Source organism: Brachycentrus maculatus, unplaced genomic scaffold (genome assembly GCF_059751285.1).
Source record: "Brachycentrus maculatus isolate JH-2025_06_01 unplaced genomic scaffold, ASM5975128v1 h1tg001509l, whole genome shotgun sequence".
Lineage (NCBI taxonomy): Eukaryota > Metazoa > Arthropoda > Insecta > Trichoptera > Brachycentridae > Brachycentrus > Brachycentrus maculatus.
This window is the reverse complement of record NW_028282143.1, coordinates 14,500-37,380: the sequence shown is the minus strand read 5'-3', so window position 1 is coordinate 37,380 and position 22,881 is coordinate 14,500. Positions and strand designations below refer to the sequence as shown.

At 36.6% G+C, this 22,881-nt stretch overlaps 1 protein-coding gene across 1 annotated transcript; it reads left to right on the top strand.

Annotated features, from left to right (window-relative positions):
• Positions 1 to 2,661: 2,661 nt before the first annotated feature.
• On the top strand, positions 2,662 to 21,530 carry LOC148298905 (uncharacterized). Its single transcript, XM_088276545.1, has 2 exons — positions 2,662 to 2,784; positions 21,069 to 21,530. The coding sequence occupies exons 1-2, from the start codon at positions 2,662 to 2,664 to the stop codon at positions 21,528 to 21,530; spliced, it is 585 nt and encodes a 194-aa protein (XP_088132671.1).
• The last annotated feature ends 1,351 nt before the right edge of the window (positions 21,531 to 22,881 follow it).

Below are 22,881 nucleotides of genomic sequence, written 5' to 3'. Positions count from 1 at the left end.
TTGGACCGATCGCCCACCGCCCTCTCTCTTTCATGCATGTTGGCAATATCCTTCAGTTTCTAGTTTTCAGCGAGCAGATACTTCGTCTGTTGCTTGAGTTCCTCATTGGTGAGCCTGAGATGCGCAATTTCCTCCTCCTTTTTCCTGAGCGCCTCGGCATTGCCATCGAGCATATCCCTGAGCTATTAAATCTGGTAGTTGAGCTCCCTGATGGTTTCCTCCTGGCTGCTTTTACTCCTGCTTTATAGGTTTGTGCGTTCCTTGAGCCTTTTATTCTCCAGAATCAAATCATCCTCGTGGTTGGCCAGCTCGTAGACCTATCTCTATAATAACCCATGTTACCTTGTTGTTGAGAGTGTCGATTTGATCCCTCAGTTTGAGCTGTTCGAGTTTATTGCTCTTGCGCTATGCTGACAGGCTTTGTTTTAGCTACTCGCATTAAAGCTGAAGTTTTCTGTGCTATTTCATCGACTCATTGCTTGTTATCTGGGGAGGATTGGTCGGATTTGTAGCTGTTGTAGCAGGGAAGACACTTGTAGCAGTAGTTATTGTTGTTGTTGCTGTTGGGAATCCGGCTGTTAGATTGGGTGTTGTTACAAATGTCGTAAACCCCATCGGCAACTAACTTTCTTCTATTTATTTACTGCCATGCACCCCTCTGTGTTGGATATTACCTTCTATTTGATACTGATGTGATGGCACAGACATTTACCTTTACTGCAATTATCGATTGCCCTCCTGAGGATGATGTTCCGTTGATCTGTTATTGTGGTTATTGGGGTATCTCGATTGAGCAGCATGCCTCATATTATTCTCATACATTCTTTATGTTCTTCTTTATTGTTACTTGTTCGTCGGGTAACTAAAATTGACATTGATTGACTAATCGGCTATATTCATATTCTAGACTTTCCCTTTATTCTGATGATACATGTTTTGTTCATGTTCATGCTCATGCTCATGGTTATGATTATGATTGGAATAGGCAGTGATGCTGGTGTCACATACTTTGGGGCCAGTGTTACTGATAGGTGAATATAGAGTATCATGGGTGACTGGGGTTTTGTTCTTGCTTTGCACAAACTTCTTGAATAGCTTGCTTGATTTGACTGCATTGATGTCGACAGGGTAGTTACTCTCACTCATATTATATCTGTATATGTTATCTGTGTATGTATGTGGGTATTCAAATTTGAATATTACTAGCGAGTATTTCATTGTAGCGATCGATTATTGCTGTGAAAATGTGATCATGTGAAAATGTGAGGATAATAATTATGTTGATCTGTTTACTTGGGGTTAGATGAATAAATAGATTGCGGATGTATGTGTGTATGTGTATGTGTGTATGTATGTGTGGGTATGTGTGTGTGTGTTCGAATAATTAGAAACTGTCAATATTTAGAATATTCTGACATTCTGTTAATTGTATAATTGACAGCAATGAGCAGCCAGGAGGGCCTTGAAACCACTCAGAGATTGACACGAAGTACCTTCAACAAAAGTAAAATCATCAAATCAAAAAGTATTAAATATATGGAGACTGTCCCACTTTCTGCATCTTCCTTTACTAATTAAAATTATAAGACCACAAATCTTCAAACTACCAGTCAATAGGAAACGAAATCGGAAACGCAGTAGCAAGGTCATTTGGAAAGGCAGTAACAAAGAGATTCAGAAAGGCAATATGAAACCCAATCAGAAAGAAAATAGGAAAGGCAATAGGAAAGGCAATATGAAACCCAATCAGAAAGAAAATAGGAAAGGCAATAGAAAAGGCAATAGGAAAGGCAATAGAAAAGGCAATAGGAAAGGCAATAGAAAAGACAATAGGAAAGGCAATAGAAAAGGCAATAGGAAAGGTAATCTGAAACCCAATCGGAACAAAGGCAATAATAGGAAAGGCAATAATAGGAAAGGCAGTAACAAAGATAGTAACAAAGGGAATAAAGAGAAGAAAATGACAAGTAATATGAAAGGCAAATAATAAAGTAATCTAAAAAAGAATATATAAAGTAATCGAACAAGGAATCCAAAAAGTAAGATGCGGATCAATCTGAACAATAAATTGATACAATACGATACACCAAAGCTGCCATTAATTAAAATAAGCTACAAACTAATAACAAAGGCAATTATTTCAATGCAACACTCAATACATTGATTAAATTGCTAGCCGGTCCTAAGAGCAATGCCATCACCACTTATTTGCCTCTTCGCTCGAACAACCCCGTTAATCCCAACCTCAACATCCCTATTAATCCTAACCCCGATACCTCCATTAATCCTAACCTCAACCTGGACATCCCCATTAACCCCAACCTCAACACCTCTATTAACCCCAACCTCAACACCTCTATTAACCCCAACCTGGACATCCCCATTAACCCCAACCTCAACACCTCTATTAACCCCAACCTCAACACCTCCATTAACCCCAACCTCAACACCTCCATTAACAACAACCCCAACATTCCCATTAACCCCAAAGCCGACGCTAACACTTAGATTCGCCACATAAATAGCCATGCAACAATCTCAACAGCAACCAGCAACATAAAAATTGCCTCACAGTAACAAAATGAGAAATAAGAGTAATAGTCCTGGCTCGGCAATTGCGCAAAAATAATCAACGAAATCTGCAGTGTTCCCGATAGCAGTATGGACAATGATGCCCAAATTGACATTTCAGGCGAATTCGATATAACTCTGATCAGCCTGCACTCCAACATGAGCTATCATCAGACACCCAAGGATCAACAAAAAACTGTCAAAAAAGAGGAGGTATGTCTCGAACAGAAGTAGAACTAATAAATATAGTAGCAACTTCAACTGAGTCATCAGTCTGATCAAAAAGAACACCCCCATGATCACCCCCATGAACACCCCCATGATCATCACAATCAGAATTAAAACTAAAGTGAGCCTCAATCCACACCCTAATAACCATTTCAATCGTCAAGCCAAGCCAAACATAGTAACGAATAAGACATCGAACGTCAGCTGATTCAGACAATGCCTCAAAAGAAATTCAAAAAATAACACAAAGCCTCTAAATAAACTCTTAAAACAACTAATAGTAAAGTTTCTGTCACAATTGCTGAAACGGACATAAAAGCAAAGGATGATTGCGATATGGACAATAAGATAGAGCAAATTGGCCAAAACAATAAAAATGAAAACTTGTAATCCACTACAAAAAAGACTAAAACTAAAACTAAAAAACAAAATGATAACAATATTTATGGCAGTTCTTTTAACAACAACAAAAATAGTCGTTATCCTTATCGACTACGAGTACACCCCCTATAATATTGGCACAATTAGCGTATTTAGTACAAATAAGGCAAAGCAGTCGCAATCAGAAACAAACAATCCATCGACCTATATAAGCTACTCCACATCCAACAACCATTTACAAACCATATCATTCGAATTAAATACAATGGTTGTTGCAATAACCACTGCTATAGTCAGTGTTCGAATATGGGTTACAGTTTTAGAAATATCATGATGGATGCTGTTAGTGGTAGTATATCAGCGGAGCTTAAAACATAGAAAAACCCTATCCGAATCTAGTGCCTTGGATTCACTCATCCTTATCGGCAGCTGCTTATCAAACTAAGCGATGTGATCGATATAGTGCATAGATGTCCTTCAGCTCAGCATATTCTGGTTGATGATTCGGGTTCCATGACAATTAGCCAACACTAATGGATAGAAATAGGATCGAATGTTCCTTTCACGATCTTATTCCTCCAATAGCCATTGCAACAAAATGGCACCCATACTTATAACAATACCAATGTCAGTCATAAGCTACATATCGGCTCATAGAATAATGATAAATAAAAGTAAGTCATCCAAAACAATATCAAAAAATCCATAAGAACAACTTCGAGTCATCAAAGCATCATCCTTAAGCTCAGCAAGTGATTATTATACACGCGTATGAAATAAAGCATAGAAATTTGAATGTTTTGAGTATCATCAAAATTAAGGATTATATTCAGTAGACTTCGATGAACACAATCTCGAAATATATATACATGTTTGTTATCACATTTCGAATGTCAGTATCTTGTTTCTTTTTGTTATTTCCTGGAAATCCAATTTCCCATAAATGAATTCCTATTAGTCTTCACTGTTGTCACTATCCAGCTAAATGTCATCTCTATTTAGCTACTTTAGTAGCTACTTATAGCCATAGCCTGGATTTGCATTGCCTTGATGTGTATTGCTATGACCACTCGCCTTAGTGTTCTACTTCATGCTCATCTTTGTCAGTGCTAAACTGAGGAGCATTCGAGTTTATTTGAATCTTCTGGAAAGTTTGTTTGTTCTGAGCAATATCACAATGAGCAATCTCTACTGTTGGGTCGATGTGGTATCAGGTATCTTGTAGCATGTGGCCAAGCATGGGCCAGCTGTCACAGTCACCCCAGTTTTCACGCCTATAAAGTTCTCCCGCCTCAGTAATTTGTTCGTGTTCTCCCAAACAATCGCATTCTTCACTGTCTAATAAACATTGTCTCCCTCATTGTAACTGCCATCCTCAGTATTCTGATGCGGAGGTAGAGATTGCCGCGTATTAAAATAGTACACATACTCCGAATACTTGGATTAGTCATAATGACAAATACGTTCAGCAACCCCACAATATTTCTGTGTTGCAACAATCTCCCGAAATACACTGATAGCTCGATAACATTCCATAACCAGCACAGCCATATCTTCTGCTGATGACGTATTATTATAGTCAGGTAGTCCGTGAGGGTTGGTGAACTTCGACGAGTTCATGTTGAGACTGCGACTATAAATGTTCATCTGTTTGATGAATTACTTTATTGATTGTTTATTGGCTGTCTTAGTTATTTCAGAGGATGATGTGGCTTACTATTTCAGGTTGGGATTCTTCATCGAGGCTATGCTTTTATTATCGACAGCTTTCATATTCTTTGCATCGTTGTTCCTTCGCAATAAGACTTGGCCTCCCCACTTGGCTATTGCTGTTGCTGCGTCGTTACCGCTGGGCAGCATTAACCCATATAACATCTGAATCAGAGTGTAGACATCTCCAACGACAATCTCCGCAGAAGTGCCAGTCATCTCCATCGACTCCTCATCTACAATAATCTTCTCTTTCGAAATATCGATGTGGTGCTCTACTGCAATATGGTAGGCTGTATAGAAAGTCATTATCTTGGTTAAGCTGGCGATTTCATAACACTTTTTGGATGAGTTGCTTATGATGATTTGTTTCGATGGATACTCCACAACGACAAAGGATTCGGCTTTTATTTTGTTCTCAAACTATTTGGACTGAATGTGGAAGAGTGGCTTCGTCGATAGAAAGGGAGTTTTATTGTTTAGGATCTGTAAACCGTTCTTTTTTGCATTGGAGGCATCGAAACATTTGCGACTGTTGCTTATAATCTTATAAGCATTGTCTCTCTTGCTTCGATAGTTTATGGGCTCATAGTTATTGCTTACATGTTTTCGTTACTCCCCCTATAATATCTTCACGCGTGGTTCATCCTGTAGCTTTGCTTCCTCAAGTTCTGCATTTACATTCTTACTGCCAATTTGGATGAGATTTTTTATTCTTCTGCTATTGATGATTTCATTAATCTTTTCAATTTATTGCTTCTTCCAAATTTCAGCATTATTGTTGATTTCGCTATAAACTTCTTATTTGGCATTATTCTGGTTTGTGCCACTAACATTCTCGAAAAACTGCCCCATTTTTGCATCACTATTTATTTGCATTTATGCTCGCTGACAATCCTCTGAATTATCTTTCCAATGCAAATTATCCTTCAAATGATAGGTAATCTCTGAATTATTTTTAATTTTCTTCAGTTCCTTATAATTCATATGATTCCTCATACAATTGCTTTTAATGTCTTTATAAATGGTCATTGGCATTTGGCCTCCTTCCAGTTTCAAGTCGCTATGCTAGTTTTTGGATTTGAAGTTTTTATACTTGCGGATGATGTTTTTGTTGTTCGATTAAATTATTCGAGTGCTTGTTGCTGTGAACTATGTCTTCTTTGAATAGTGGCGATTATTTTGGATTTTGTAAAGCTTGTAAGGAGTGTAATTTGTTGTGTTGGCTGTGCTATCTGTGCGAAGCACCATATTCGATTTGTTATGATAGGAGGCAATGTTTATTGGCTTTTCGGTAGTTTTGGATTTTAGGGCCATTTTATTTGTTATTACTGTCTGATTTAATATTTATGCGTTGTAGCAAAGTGTGAATTGCGTGTGAGTTATTTAATAAAATTATGTGTAAATCATGGCGATATGCACTGAACATACTTCAAAATTATTTTTTATTTTGTTTGTGGTTCCGACAGACTGCGCATCCTAAAGATTGTTCTTCTCCGTTTCCTTTATGGTTGCCTCCGATTGGGCAATTTGATGGGCCCTTGCATTTTGGCAGCTTATCTTTGGGATACTTGCTGAGGAGGTCTCCAGTGCATTGTTTTTTATGACAGGGTTCACAGAAATGAGTGCTCCCCCAACAAAACCATTGAGCGATTGAGCAACAGAATTTACATTTGAATTCAATGAATTAATTGCCATGTTTAGGGCAGTTCTAAATGGGAATTTCACAGCATCCAGGGCAGATCAGCTCCTCGTTTTTGAAAGTCTATTGGGGATCAGGAGCCATGCAATCTCTGAGACCTCCGAAGTACGGCTTTTTGCACTTGAAACACATAAAGTAAGCGTAAATGGCCATTGCATAATCTCTTGGTTTTTGGTAGTATGGCGATTCCTGATTGACAAGCTTCTCATCTTTCAAACGTTCTTCAAATTTCAGCCTGTCCTCAGACATCTTCCCCAGCATCTCATACAGAGTTTAATTTGCCTGAATAATTGGATAAAGCCGATGTTCTTTAGGCACAATGGCCCATCTCTTGCACAGAGGGCACAAACAGAAACTAAACATAATTCGAGGAGTAAGCCATTTAATTTCATACCTCTTTTCTACGCATTTCTCATGAAAGATATGTCCACACACACTTCGAATGCATGGCGAGGCCGTCAATGCTTATACAAAGCAAATATTGCAATAATCTTCACCAGTCTGTCCGTTTAGATTGGCATTTTGATTGCAGCAAGGTTCTTGTAAACATGGTAAACATTGCTATTAGCCTTTGACCCCTGCACATGGATGTTTGCATGCCAAGACTTTGGTGCAAGCCCTTGATGATAATTTATTGCATTATGGCGCAGTGCAAATATCACTCAATGCTTCAAGTTGAGAATTTCTCTGGTTATTAGGGGTCAGCGGCTCAACACAATATCTGCATTTTCTAAATAATGGGAAGTGCCTACTTAGTTTGCGCATGCTTCAAAAACTAATTGCAGCTGAACCCAGTATGATAGGGACTAAGCTTGCATTACTTGCATTGATCAGTCTTGCAGCTCTAATTAGGGCAAAGAAACCTGTTTTCAGCATAATGCTTCATTTATAGTTTGGATAAGATCTTACCGCTTTAATTTTTGGCTGGAGCATCTTCGGGCTTCCCATTTTCGAATTCAAACTAACTCTTACACTTGAAACATTAAATGATATTCATGACCTTTCTGATTGATTTTGTTTAGGCTTCTTCGAACTTCGATTTCCCTATCAGCATCTAACTTCAGCAAATAGCATACTTTGAGTTGGGTCTGGTCGAAGTAATTGTTGCAATTAGCCTCAATGCATTTCAATACACCCCCAGAATTTACATACTCGCGATGAAAGTGTTTGACAACACAAATGCTACAGAATGCATGCCAGCATTCTTTTACATACAACAAACTGTTAATATCTATCGATGTATAATAAATTTTAGAGCAGCTTCCACATGAGACTTGATCCTTGGCACCTTTGCCAGATATGAGATCATTTGAGCTACTGATCTTGGAACCAAAAGCATGACTCGACCCCAAGAGATACTATTTAGCGTAAATCTTCTCTGCTTAATCCAGAGTGGACTCAATATCCATAATGAGGAACTGTATGAATAAGCAACAAATACTTCGAGATCAGTTTGAGTTAATGGTTTAGGAGTTATATGAATCTTCCTTTTGGGAAGATTCATCCGCTTTTCACAGTGATTAATATGCTATTTATAGCTTTACAGATTATAGGATTTGTTGCATTACTGGCAGTTTGCTCGATCCGGCTTTTCCTGATTCCCCTGCATGCTGTTACTTATGACAAATTTGAGAAGTTTTATTAAAAAGTGACATAAATATAGACTTATCCAAAACAGACATACTTCATTATAAAGTTCTATGTCTTAACACATATTATAACAGTACAACTCCACATACATATATCACAATATACACAACACACATATTATAACAGAACATCATACAATGCAGACAAAACATAATTAAAACAGCGTCATGATTATAACAGAATATGCAACAACATGCATGAATTAAGAATAAACCCCTTATTCAAATACTTGAATATGATTTAGTCAATAATATCATTCGCAGTTTATCTGATTCCAAGAACGAGTAATGCTTAGAGGGTAATCCAGTGATATCCGTTTCCGTAAAAAACCGGCATTCAAGCCCATTATGCTAAGTAGCTTCCCATCTAATAATAGCATCGAAAAGCATGAAGCCAGTTTCCCGAAGTATCGATAAAAATAATAAAAACTAACCGAAAATATTGCCCAACAACAAAGTCTAATCGGAGTAATGTCGCAGGAAGACCGTCTCTAACTATATGATATACGCCAATAACTTCACTAAAGGGTAATTCATTCGAAAAATGACCTAACAATATCGATAAAATCTCATGAAATGCGCCCATGCCAACGATCTTGGCGCGGACAGTGGGGCTCAAAACAAATAAGTCACTGCGTCCATTGTTAAGGTCTAATTTGAACCCAAGTCAAATGTGAAATAGTTTAGCCGCAGCAACTCGAGCCGTTATGAGAATGTTATCTCGAATGTAGTATGGGAAAACAGAAAGAGCATTTCTAAAAAATATCTATACTATACAAACTCCAAACTTCATGAAGGCTTGCGCATGAAATAGAAAAGAAAGTGCAGTAACACTTAAGCAATAGGCTGGAGCTAGCAAAACGAAAGAAGCGAGTAAATAAGCATAAACATGAAGAAGCCACTTTCCAAAGTGGAGGAATGGCAGTACTTCCTCAAGAAGAATAGTCTGAACATAAAGAAAGCAGCTGAATCCTCAAGGCAGGGGATGTGCATCTCGAAGTAAAAATTGGAGGAAATCAGCCAAAAGGTCTCAGATTACCAACTCACACTCCTCAAAAGAATGGAGGACAACCATCGAGCAATCAGCGAGCATGAAACTTATTTGAACAATTCTGAAAAGAGTTAGCCATCCTTATCTTTGAACAATAAGCTAGTTCCCGAAAAAAGATCAAAGATTCTCCCCAAAAAAACTGACTTAATGAAAATCGAGGAAGATATCACAACCAAAAGAGCCAGCAGCTCAAACAAAAAGTAATACTTCGTATTCGGTATGAGTGATACAAACAAAAACGCCGAACCCAATGCAAAGGCAAAGATATAAATTTATAAAGATTTTATATGGAAGATTTCATACAGCAATGGCTTATATGTGCACTTGAAAGATGAAATCGAGCATACATACAAAGTTTACATTGGGCCAGGCAACAATTCACAATTGCTAAAAGGAATCATGCGAAGAAGATTCTGGTGGCAAAATGTAGACAAAGCAACAAACGACACTCATTTCGTATGGACTCAGCTGAAGATGAACTAATTTTTTATTTTACAGAAACCGTTTAAGCGGTGTAGTGCTGAATAAAGTTAAAAAAATCAGGTCGTGCTACGAACTCGGAAGGTGTACTCTTCAATGAATGCGAATGAACAGGGAAAGATGCTGGCACAAAAATAAAAGAGTATCTATGATCATGTTGATGTTAGCCATTAAATTGGCTTTATGGAAGATAAAGTATAGCAATAACTCAAACATGAGCATGAACATGAACAATAATAAGAATAAAAATAATAAAATAAAGCGGAGCTCTACCCACACAATTAATCAACATCGAAATTGCTCAATTTAAGCCTATTGGACCCCAATATGAAAATATTTAAGGAAGGAGATTATGAAATTTGGCAAAAAAACTATCTCATAAATCGAAAATCATAGTAAAGTATGGAGAACATGCTACAAAAACGTATTAAAACCATGATCCGTAAAAAGAATCTAAAGTATGTGTCATAATCCAAAAATCTAAAGATACAAAATCATCTCGAATGCAACTACTATTTAGGAAATAAAAAGGCGCTATTTTATTCAATGAGAAAATATTACACGTTATTAGGAAAAAACCCATTTAATTTTATCCCGTTGACATTTCATATTGCGCATGGTCTCAATGACCCCGAATTCACTAAATTCATGGAGTAATACGATCGGTATGCTGAACTGAAACGTCAAAAACTCTCGCAAAATATATGGATTGTTAAACCAGGAGAGCATAGCAATCGAGGAAGAGGTATCACAGTCTGTTCGGTTCTCGATTAGATCAAAATCAGACTGAAATCGAAATAAAAATCAAAGCGAAATCAACAGCACACATACATCGTCCAAAAGTATATTGAAAAGCCATTGCTCTATTGCAAGAGAAAATTCGACATCCGGCATTATATGCTGATGACTTGCGTTAATGGCAAATTTAAGGGGTATTGGTATAGCGAAGGGTACTTACGGACAACTTCCACTGAGTACAACATACGAAATTGTAAAGATTTATACACACATTTAACCAATGATGCGATTCAGAAATATTCGCCGGAGTATGGCAAATTCGAAAAAGGCAACAAAATTTCATATGCCTAATTTCAAAAGTATCTCAAAACCAACTATAAAAACAGTTTTTCCTAATAAACAGCAAACATAAATAAATACGATTTTATAAATTCAACTTTGCCCAAAATGAAATAATTGGCGACGGATGCAATTCGAGCAACTTTCATGTTATTGTCCCCAAAACGATACGAACACAACTTCGAGTTGTTCGGCCTTGACTTTATGCTGGATGAAGATATGAACGCATATCTCATCGAAGCCAACACTAACCCCTGCTTAGAGACATCTTGCCCACTACTGAGTAAAATAATATAAGGGCTCATTGAGAATACATTTAAGTAACAATCTGTTATATCGTGATAGAATTTGTGTGGATCCATACTTCCCGCCTCCTTACTAATGGCCTAACCAAAGGAAAATGCAACTAGGGGATAATGCTCTCGAAGAAAATAAGTTCACAATTGTGTTCGATTAGAATTTTGAAGGGGAAAGGCTTAGAAAACTTTACGAGAAAGCAGATGTAGCCGATTTGAACATGGGAGAGATCGATGAAGAAGAAGAAGAATATGAAGATTAGGGTAAATAGTTTACGGAAGATTGAGGAGAAAATACAAAGCCAATCTCTTATTTATTTTATTCTATTTTATTGATATTAATCATTGTTAAGGAATATAGATATGCACTTAGTTCGATAATACATTATAAATGAATAGTAGCTTATTGCAGATGAGAGTTGTTCTCATTTTATGTCTTTTTTCGAACACTCTTTGCGCTTATCAAAATTCGGTGTTCTATTGTGGGTTCTCAGGAAATTATTGTGGGCAGTCGATTACTGATGATGTCAACCCAAATATCGATACAATCATCCTAGCATTTGCTAATACTGCTAAAGATGGGCATATTCTTGTCGATGAATCAAATTTCCCGTCTGTCTTGGTAAATCATTGGAAGAGCAATGGGAAAAAGATCATTCTGTCGGTAGGCGGAGAAAGCGGACATTGGTAATTCGTATTTAGCTCTGCAAGTGCCACCACTAATTTTATTGAATCCCTTGCGACTGCTGTTGAAAAGTTCAAACTGAATGGGGTCGATTTAGATCTTGAAAGTTATCATGTGACTCCGAGGACTGTGGCAAACATGATAATCAAGTTGAAACAGAGATTGAATAAAAATGGTAAAAAGCTGTTAATAGTGAGCCCTGAAGATATAACAATATACCAAGGGACAGTTGTTCCAGGGCCTGATGTGTCGGGCAAAGATTTCAACTTCTTTGTGCCGATTGCTTAGCTTGCAGATGAATACATCGACTATTATCAACCCCAGGCCTATAACAATTGGTACGATGGGCTTCCCGGGGGTAGTCTCGATTATCTAAAGGATGTCTATTTGAATTGGAGGAATTTACAGGGGTTGTCACCAAAGGGAAAACCGATATCAGGTTTCAAGGGAATAAGCGCATCCAAACTCAGAATAGGACTTCTCGCTTCCTCTTCAGCAGGGACATCTTCAGATTATGCCCAGCCTCAAACAGTCGAGCAGTTTAAAAATTGGCTCAAAGCTCAGTCTTATCCATTGAACGGATTTATGATGTGGGATAGTCACTGGGATAAACTGAATGGCTTTAAAATATCGAATGCTTGCTATGCATGAATGAATGATTGCAGCACATACAATTTAATGCATATGAAAAGCGTAGGCAGTTCCGAAAAGGAAAAAACACATATAAATCATATAAACCTTACGAAAATAGATTGTTCAGAATATATATAATCAATCTATTTCTATGAATATGCATTATCCTCAGACTTCATCATGATTCTTAATATTATTTATTTTATTATCTGCGATGAAGAGATATATATGTATTTATTTTTATTCTTAAATATTTAAATTGTCAGAGGACTCAAAAACCCTTGAAGTTGAGTGTCTGGCAGCACTCAACATGAATTTAAATTCATGTGATTTGACACATCCCAGTTTTCTAGCCACCAAAGCTACCATAGCCAGGCATGTTCTCGAAAGGAACTCTCTGGTATATAAAAGGAATGACTAGACGCATTTGGTTCGAGCTTATGGCATGTAAGTGCCGCGGATAGAGAGATGCAACCTCTCGAAACCACAAAGCCAAAGCCAGCCCAAAAGAGCCTTAAAACAATGGGGGAACAAACCAGAGAGGGGTAAATCTCCGTCAACAAAAAAAGCTACTACTTGGGGGCGCATCCCGCCTGCCTCATTGTAGTTCGATCCAGGCCGGATGAAGGAAGCTGACACTCCAGAGAAACAAAACCAGACAACCAGAGGTTTTCCTCGATAAAAAGGAGGCTTTTTGCCCTTGCTCTTTCCAAAGCAGTTGGTTTTCCTCCTTCAAACTCAGAAGAAATCTCGATTTAATAAAGATATTTTAATTCTTTATCTGTAATTAATTATATCTTAATGAAACAATATCTTCTATCCCTGTATTTATACAATATCCACAATATCCACATTACGCACATTACGCACATTATGCACATTACGCACATTACGCACATTACGCACATTACGCACATTACGCACATTACGCACATTACGCACATTACGCACATTAAGTGCATTAAGTACATTACGCAAATTACTCACATTTGCATGTTACGCACATTATGGACGTGACTCACATTTTCCTTGGCTAGTTCATCCCAGAAATGATTCCCACCAGGTACTCCCATTCCCTTTAGTTGTCTTTAAATCGCTCCTCTTTTAAAAGCTTATTGTGCAATCGAACCCGATGCAATAATAGAATTTGAGTTAGGTGTCCTTCATCTGAACGAGCATGAATAAATCAAGAAATATTGTTATTTCATTGTTGTTAATAGGATGGTTTGCAGCCGATTCGATTAAATTTTTGGGCTCATAGAAGACGAAGTAATTTTTTTGTCTGAGATATGCCAAATCGAACTGGCTTCTTTTAGAGGTTGGGAGGAGGCGAGGCTGTAGGAGTGGCTACTCGAGCATATGAAAGGAGTCCTCATAATGTAACACAATTTCTGTTTCAATTTCATCAGACTCAAAAGCTTTTTTCAGGAAACTTTATGAGAAAGCGAATGTAGCCAATTTAAGCATGGGAGATCGATAAAGAAGAATAAGAATATAAAAATTAGGACAAATAGTTCACCGAAGATTGAGGAGAAAATACAAAGCTAATCCCTTATTTATTTTATTACTTTATTTTTATTTTATTCTATTTTATTGATACTCATCATTGTTAATTAACAAGAGTATCTACATGTTATATATATATGCACTTAGTTAAACTTTGATGATAATACATTATAAATGAAGAGTAGCTTATTGCAGATGAGAGTTGTTCTCATTTTATGTCTTTTTTCGAGCACTCTTTGCGCTTATCAAAACTCTATGTTCTTTTGTGGTTTCTCAGGAGATTATTGTGGGCAGTCGATTACTGATGACGTGAACCAGAATATCGATACAATCATCCTAGCATTTGCTAATACTGCGAATGATGGACATGTTCTTGTTGATGAATCCAATTTTCCATCTGCCTTGGTAACTCAGTGGAAGAGCAATGGGAAGAAGATCATTCTGTCGGTAGGCGGACAAAATGGGCATTGGTAAGTTGTATTTAGTTCTGAGAGTGCCACCAATAATTTCGTTTAATCGCTTGCGACTGCCGTTGAAAAGTTCAGACTGAATGGAGTTGATTTAGATTTATAAGGCTATCAGATGACTCCGAGGACTGTGGCAAACATGATAATCAAGTTGAAACAGAGATTGAATAAAAATGGGAAAAAGCTGTTGATTGTGAGCCCAGAAGATGTGACAATATACCAAGGAACAGGTGTTCCAGGGCCTGATGTGCCGGGCCAGCCTTTTAACTTCTTTGTGCCGATTGTTCAGCTTGCAGATGAATACATCGACTATTACCAACCCCAGGCCTATAACAATTGGTACGATGGGCTTCCCGGGGGTAGTCTCGATTATCTAAAGGATGTCTATTTGAATTGGAGGAATTTACAGGGGTTGTCGCCATGGGGAAAACCGATATAAGGTTTCAAGGGAATAAGCGCATCCAAACTCAGAATAGGACTTTTAGCTTCCTCATCAGCAGGAATATCCTCCTATTATGCCCAACCTCAAACAGTTGAACAGTTTAAAAACTGGCTCAAAGCTCAGTCTTATCCATTGAACGGATTTATGATGTGGGATAGTCACTGGGATAAACTGAATGGGTTCCAAATATCGAATGTTTGCTATGCATGAATGAATGATTGCAGCACATACAATTTAATGCATATGAAAAGCGTAGACAGTTTGTTTTGAAGAGTATAAAACACATATAAATCAGATAAACCTTCTCGAAATAATCTTTAATAGTTCGACGGCAGTTAGTAGGGAGGATCAGAATTGGAAAGATATCTCATTACATATTATATTAAAAGCGATATGGGAATCTGCCATATATTTCGAAAGCAAGAAAAATTGAAGAAAGATTTAGAGGAGAAAGAGTTGACAAATGCACTCGGGATTTCCATGATTGTTTGCAGGAACCCCAAAACCAACAAATATTTGGTCATTCAGGAAACAGATTCGACTTGGTGGATTCCTGGGGGAAGAGTCGATGCTCCTGAAACATTTGAAGAAGCAGGCATCAGATAATGCAGGGAAGAGGCGGGAATCGACGTCAAGATGAAAGGAGTCCTCCGAATGTAACACAATTTCGGTTACAATTTCATAAGACTCAAAAGCGTTTTTTATGCCGAGCCTCTAAACCCAGATCAATTGCCAAAATCAATTGCTGACAAATAATCTCTGCAAGGGAAATACTTAACACTTGAATAGATCCTTCAGATAAAGCAATAATGGAGAGAATAAAGTATTTATGTTTGGCCAAAATATATCGAGGACGGAGGGAGAATTTACCCGATGTCAATTTTGGAGGAAATTGCACATTCGGATAAATGATTGTTCATTGGCAGGCCATAATTAACAATTTTGCATTATTGGAAGTATTTTTTTGTTGTCAAGCATTGAAACAGTTTCACTCAAGGATCGCACGACAGCACAGCACAATATAATATACATCTCAAGTATCGTCATATAGGAATTATAACATCCAATTATACAGTTAAAATTTAAATATACAAATTTATCAAACATACAGCTGACAAATGAGTAATCGAAATCCACGCAGACCTATGACAAAGTCTGTATCTCCACTCAATGAGAGACATCTCACACCTGAAAACAACTCGAAATGTACATATGTATTGAGCGATAGACATAGGGGATACATTAGGATAATCGAATCTACAAAATAGCAATGCTCCTTATTTGAAGGAGTTCACCGAATCGAGCACATACTCCCATCGAAATAACAATGTCAGACATATTGGGAATTATGTCAGCAATGGCAGAAAAGATGATGATGCTTTGGCTGCATGTACATTAGCTGAACTTAATCTCGAACTCGACAACAACAGTATTATTGGCATAATCTAGTGAATTAACTGATATACTTATTCGGAAAGAGAAAGACACTGACTTCTTTAAAGAAGAAGAAAATGAGAGAAGATTTCTAGGATAAAATATAAAGGGCCAAATGTCAGATCAATTCGGAAGAGTATGCGGAATCTAACTTCGAATATTCGAATGATGAACAATTTGTAAAAATTGTAGATTTCTGCCAGAATACAGGGGTGGCAATAAAAATATTAACTAAAATTGTCACCATTCTGACAAGCATAAAGGGCCCCAAAGTTGATGAAGAAGATAAATCTGAATCATTTTGGGCCCGCAACAAACAGCTTGAGAACTAAATGGACTCGATGCTCTAAAAACTGAAAGGAATCGACAAGACTCTCTAAAAATAAAATAAATAAGTCTTTGAAATATGCAAGTCTCTCGATCATATAGAAGATACACTCAAATCTATCGCAGGAATCAAGGGAGAAGATACAGTGAGCAAAGTCGAACCCCTTTTCAATAGCAAAAAGAAAAACTATGACGCCTTAAACTTCAAAGTTATTTAAAGATAAAAATACAAAGATTCCAAAATTTAATATATCAAAAGAATTCGAGATGCCTTGAATCATCTCAAAATGACAAGATAAAATAGATTGAATGAAATTGCACAATTCTTTGGACTGTCGAACGTATGGGATATCGATCGATGCAATTTTAAGGAAGCAGGAGATTTCACCAAAGGCTTTGAAGGGTTGTTGAAGATAAAGTAGAACTAGAGCATCTTAGAATTGTCAGAGAAAGACATAATGGATGAAATTGAGCACATCGAACTCGAACAAGATCATCTGTATAATTAGTTGCTCAAGAAACAGTCAGACTAGGCCAAAGCTTATCACAACTATGCAATGATCATGTCAGAAAAGTTGAAATGTACTTCAATTTTGTCATTGTTCGGCAACTAAGCCACTCGCAATCGCATATTCTCATGGAATCAGATCGATCTGTCAAAGAAATTCGGGTAGTATAAAAATTTCCTTAAGAGATTCCTAGAGGAAGATTCCCTAATAAAACAAGGTCTAGTTAAAACCAATTAGACACTCGATACATTCATCACCCTTCAAAAATCAATATAGAACGAAAAAGAAAGAAGGCACGAGTTGTTGATGATCTTAGAGACTTACATTCACAAAAAGAGTGATTACTCTCATAAAAAATAAGAGATGCGTGATTTGAGTGTCGAGGAAACCAAAAACCAACAAAAGTTATCAGAATGCGAAGAAGAACTCGAAGCAATACTCTCTGATGGCGATATAGAAGGCTATAAAAAAATAGGAAATCTAATTTCCAAATGCGAACTTGAAAAGTCAAAGTTAGCGAACAGAAAATAAAAGCTAGAAAGAGAAATGTAAATAATGGACAGAGAAGTAGTTGGCTTAACTTCAAAGATTAAATAAGAATACGAGGATATTCTATGTGAAATTATTCCATCTGACTATGAGTATGAGTTAGCCGATGGAGATGATGTTAAGAAATTGCGAAATTATCTGAGAAAAATGTATCGAAGGTTGGGAATTTTGGGGAACTAATGAATGATATAATTAATGTTTAGATTACTGGAAAATCTATGATCGACAATTTTGAATATAAATTTCTTGTTTTCATGGAATAAAAGGATATAATTTCAAATTGAATTCTATTGAATTCTAATGATAAATTGTGAGAATCATTGAATTTTGTAGCTACAAAAGTATTATTAAGTTCCTTGGAGCCATTTTATGTCTGTAAACTATATGTCTTTGGATGCGGATATGAATATTCTGTAGGTATCGTTCGGGTATAATGTTCCCACATTTCCGAATACATCTTTGTCTGTCTCCTTCGTTAAATTGGACCGATACCAATCGCTGCTCATTTTGTTAGGAGGTTTAAAAAGTTATACAGGATTCCAGAATTTTTCGCCTTTCAGAAACTAATCAACAATTTCATGATTTTCTCCGAAATGAAAAACTGTGCATTCTCCACCTTTTATGCCATATGTGAAAAATTTTCTGACTTCTTCGATTGCATCTTCTTTTGTTTTTTGTCCGATGTTAACAGCAATCATTAAAGCAAAAAAGTCCATTAGTTTCGCTTTATACTTAAAAAAGGTAAAAGAATTTCCTTCTTCGTCTACTAGGAATACACTAGTTCGTTCTTCTTCACTAAAAAGATTTGCTAGATGGCCGAGAGCTACTATTTTTTGTGAAACCTTTTTCTCTTCGATTTTCGGTTGCTCTTTTATCTCTTTTTTCTCTATTTTTGCTGCCATTTTTGGCTGCGATATAACATTTTTGGGATCTGTCTTTTATTCTACTTTAGCTTTCGCTTGATTTGTCGTAGTAACTTTGGTTACCCCTATTTTTTTTTAAGCAATTGGTTTTGAAACTACTTTTGGTTTGCCTGTATCTTTAACATCTGCTTGAGGTGTTACTTTTTTCTCTCCTGTTGGGTTGATTTTTTTGACAACTGGCTTTTGCATTGTTTAAATATGCAAGGATATATACTGAATTGTAACTTTATTTTTCTTCTTTATATTTTATTAAAAGGTAACATCATAAATTTATTTTTTCTATTTCTGATAAAAGCAGAATATATAATTAAAATATTTCCTTTGATCGATTCATCTCATATTTATATCAACAGATTCTCCAGGTTCAACATGCGTCTATAATTGACCCTTCTACACCATTCAGCATATGGCTCGACTTTTCTTATTTCACTTCTTATTTGACTTATTCTTACTTCACTTAATGCTTGACTTATTCTTCTTCTTTCTATGATTAGTCTGATTCTTCAGAATCTTCCTGAACAGCAAACTAAATAAAATCCTTGGCCATCGACAAGCATTTTTAATTTCGGGCCTTATCATAAATAAACATTGTCGTTATTTCTGGGAGACTTTCAGTAGACCACTTTTTAACAAACTACTCAGAGAAAAGTTCATGCTTATAGGCATTCATTAAAATGGTTGACATAAAGTTCGTGAAATCTTTGTCTTTATTTTGCTCTAGGAACAAATACTGTAAATTAAGCATAGTTTCAAGCTCAGTGTTTGATCCGACGAGTCTATGTTAAATTTTAATGTTACTTCTTCATTAGTTGGAGATATAGCTTGGCATTATCGGCAATTTGCTTCGATAAGTTTATTGTGAAGAAAGAGTTAAATAAGACGTATGCATAGAAGGGTTTTTTGAGGTTGAGGGGCTTTAAGTTAGCGACAATTTCTGCTGAGGCAATGTCGAAATCTTCGGACTTTCTATTTTGTATGTAAGTGCGAGCATACTCAACTAATTTTTGAAGTTCAACACTCTCGAAATCCAAGTTATCGGCCGAAAAAAGCGAAATTGCTTCCTTTTCGACTTCCTATTCTTTCATTTAGACTTTGGGCCTTTATATCTTCCGACTTTTCTCATCTTCCTGGCTTTTCCCATTTTCTTTGAGCTTCTCGACTTTTTCAGCTGCCTTCATGCCTTGAGGCTTATAAGTTGGAGGCTTCTTGACAATATATGAAGCCAAACGATGTTTATTGTCAACATCGCCATTAAACGGACAGGAGTCGCACTTCCCCATAATTTTACTTTCGTTGATCACATATAAGTGCATTTCGGGTAGCTTGCATTCTAAATTCGATAAAATATATAAATACTTGGGCACAGAATGTACTTTTCGATGAACTTGTCAAGAGTTTTTAAAAGCTATTCATCTGTGAAACTTCCTTGGATAATATAGCTAGTATTTGATTTTTGTTGCTGCTGCTGCTTCTTAGATTGACTCTCAGATGACTTTTCAGTAGTTTGTGAAGCCCTTTCAAAACCAAAGAATTTAAGAATGTAATCAGGATATGTCCTTAAATATTTGGCAACATCTGCCAGATTCACAACATTAGTCTTGATCCCATTTCCTTTACTTTATATTTTTAATTGCATTTTAGGCATGACGTAGCGATAACTTGGATCTTGGACAGTAGAAGGAATATTCAACATTTGCTCTAACTTGATTACTTATAAATGATCATATTAAAAAAGAAATTCGAAATTTATATAGGCGATCAAACTGATAAACTCAAACAGATACTGATGGGTTAATAGGTTTTTTCAGGTTGGAGCAAGCGCATCGGAAAGTGAATTCATCTTAAAAGCTTATATTTCATTTTGGTCTGTTATGTTTTATTTTCTGATAAAAAAATTTGAGCATATGTTTGATTGTGAGTAAACAATATGAGTTATATTGAACTATGTGCTTTTTTGTTAATTTTTTGAGTATTTATTGCCAATGGTATTTCAAATTAACTTTTCTTTTCATATCGTAAAGTCGGAAAGGTTAATACATTAAAAATAGATACAAAAACTAATGAATTTTAAATTCATCTTTAAATTTTGGACCAGCTTCTTCCTCGTTAATTGATTCAGGTACTTTCATGATGATCCATCTTTTCAAGACAAATCTCAACCATGATACTCTCCAATTAACAATCAGAGTGTCCAATTGAACCTGAGTTGCATGAACAAACCCTCAGCCTCTCCATACCTTGTCTCGAGTACAGCAATGACAGATCGATTTAATCAGCATAACGATAAAACGATAAATCGAAATTAGATGGTAAGCATAAATGAATAAAGTTTATTTCCGCTGGTTGGTAATTTAAAGCGATATATAGCATCATAGTTTTATATTTTATTTGCCTGTTTAGATATTTCCAATGTCCAAGGTAAAAAAGTTTGTTATTTAGGGATTCCAGCCAGAGAAGTTTGTAACCAAGACCATGCCAATTGAAACTGTCATCAAGATGAAGGAGGTATTTGATATCTTCGACTACGACCACAGTGGTCAGATCTCGATTGATGAACTTGTCAACACAGTCAAGTCCCTCCATATGGAAGCCGAGGCCAAGAATATTCTCGTCATTGTCCAGAACTCCACTGCTGCTGAGGAACTTGATTTCAAGGCCTTCTTGGATATTTTCGGACACCAAGAAAATGCCTCCGAATCCTCCCTTCAACAACTCTATGAGGCCTTCGACCCCAACGGAACCAACTGCTTCGGCCCTGAAGACTTCGAGAAAGCTGCTGAAAGCGTGGGCGAGAGATTCAGCCCAGCTGAAGTCGACCAGATGATTGATTACGCCGATAGAGATCGTGATGGAGGAATCAACTTCGAAGAGTTTGTTGCCACCGTAACCAGACAATATCCCAAGATCTGATCATTGAATCTCCTTTATAGTGAATCACGTACAATGACTACTGAATATCCAATTTGTATTCAACTCATTCAGAGCCATTGCCGCAAACAATATCTGCAATTATATTAATCCATGCATATCCATAATATCAATCATTCCATTATGGCAGGCGTCTCTCCCAAATAAACCTGTGCCTTCCAATTTTGTGCATTTTTGATATTACTCATACTTACTAAATGCTGCAAGATTTGTTCATTTTAATCACAATAAAATTTAAATCAATATTCATATCATATTCAATTTGTATTCAATTAGTATGTATGGTATATAATGATACGAACATCATACAAATATAAATATACAGCGAATATGCACAATTAATACATTAATACATTAATACATTAATACATTAATACATTAATACATTAATACATTAATACATTAATACATTAATACATTAATACCTTAATACCTTAAACCCTTTACAATAATAAAATTGTCTTAAATCCCATTCAGGAGATAGATGACCATCAGCTTTCATAACAGACTGTCAATATTGCTCACAATATATTTCATAATGCTGATTGTATTCTTGCAGTTCTAATTTTAAACTGCGTACCAGTCCTCTGCTGTTTCAAAGCACTATCTTCTCCCCTTAAGCAAAATTGGCCCCAAGCGAGTCATATTCCTGTTGGTGGATGCCTCAAAATATTCATATATTTCGGAGTAATATTCGAGTTGATTGTATTATAGGTTACTTCCATTTTCTGTGCATTCTGCTGATTCCGATTCTGGACAAACACATGCACAAACACATACGAACACACTGACCCTAAAATGTAGGGCAAGTCAGCCAACTATGACCACACAGAAGATCTAGACATTAATGACTGGCTCATAAACGTACTCTTCGTCCTCAATAGCTGACGCCTTCTTCACAAATTTGGTTGAGTTCGACAACATCATTCAGCAGCTCGTTACAAAACGCAGTTCGGTTGTCGCAATGGGGGATGATACTTGGAGCAAAATGTTTCCACTAACAAGGCAGTACTCCTGCGCTAATACCTTCGACATTTGGGATTGGTTTTCGTGTGATCAGATAGTTTATGAGCATCTAGAGGAAGAGTTGGCCAAATAACAGCCTCAAAGTAGTAACAATAACAACAATAGTAGCCAGCTAATAATTGCACATTTCCTAGTTTTAGATCACATCGGACACTCTACAAGTTCCCTAACCGACCTCAATATGGCAACTATGAGAAACAAGCTCTCACTGTATTTCTAACAAATAATTGAATAGCTCAAAGATGAGGACATTCTAATTATCACAGGCGATCATGGCATGAGGGAAGACGGCAACCATGGTGGGTCA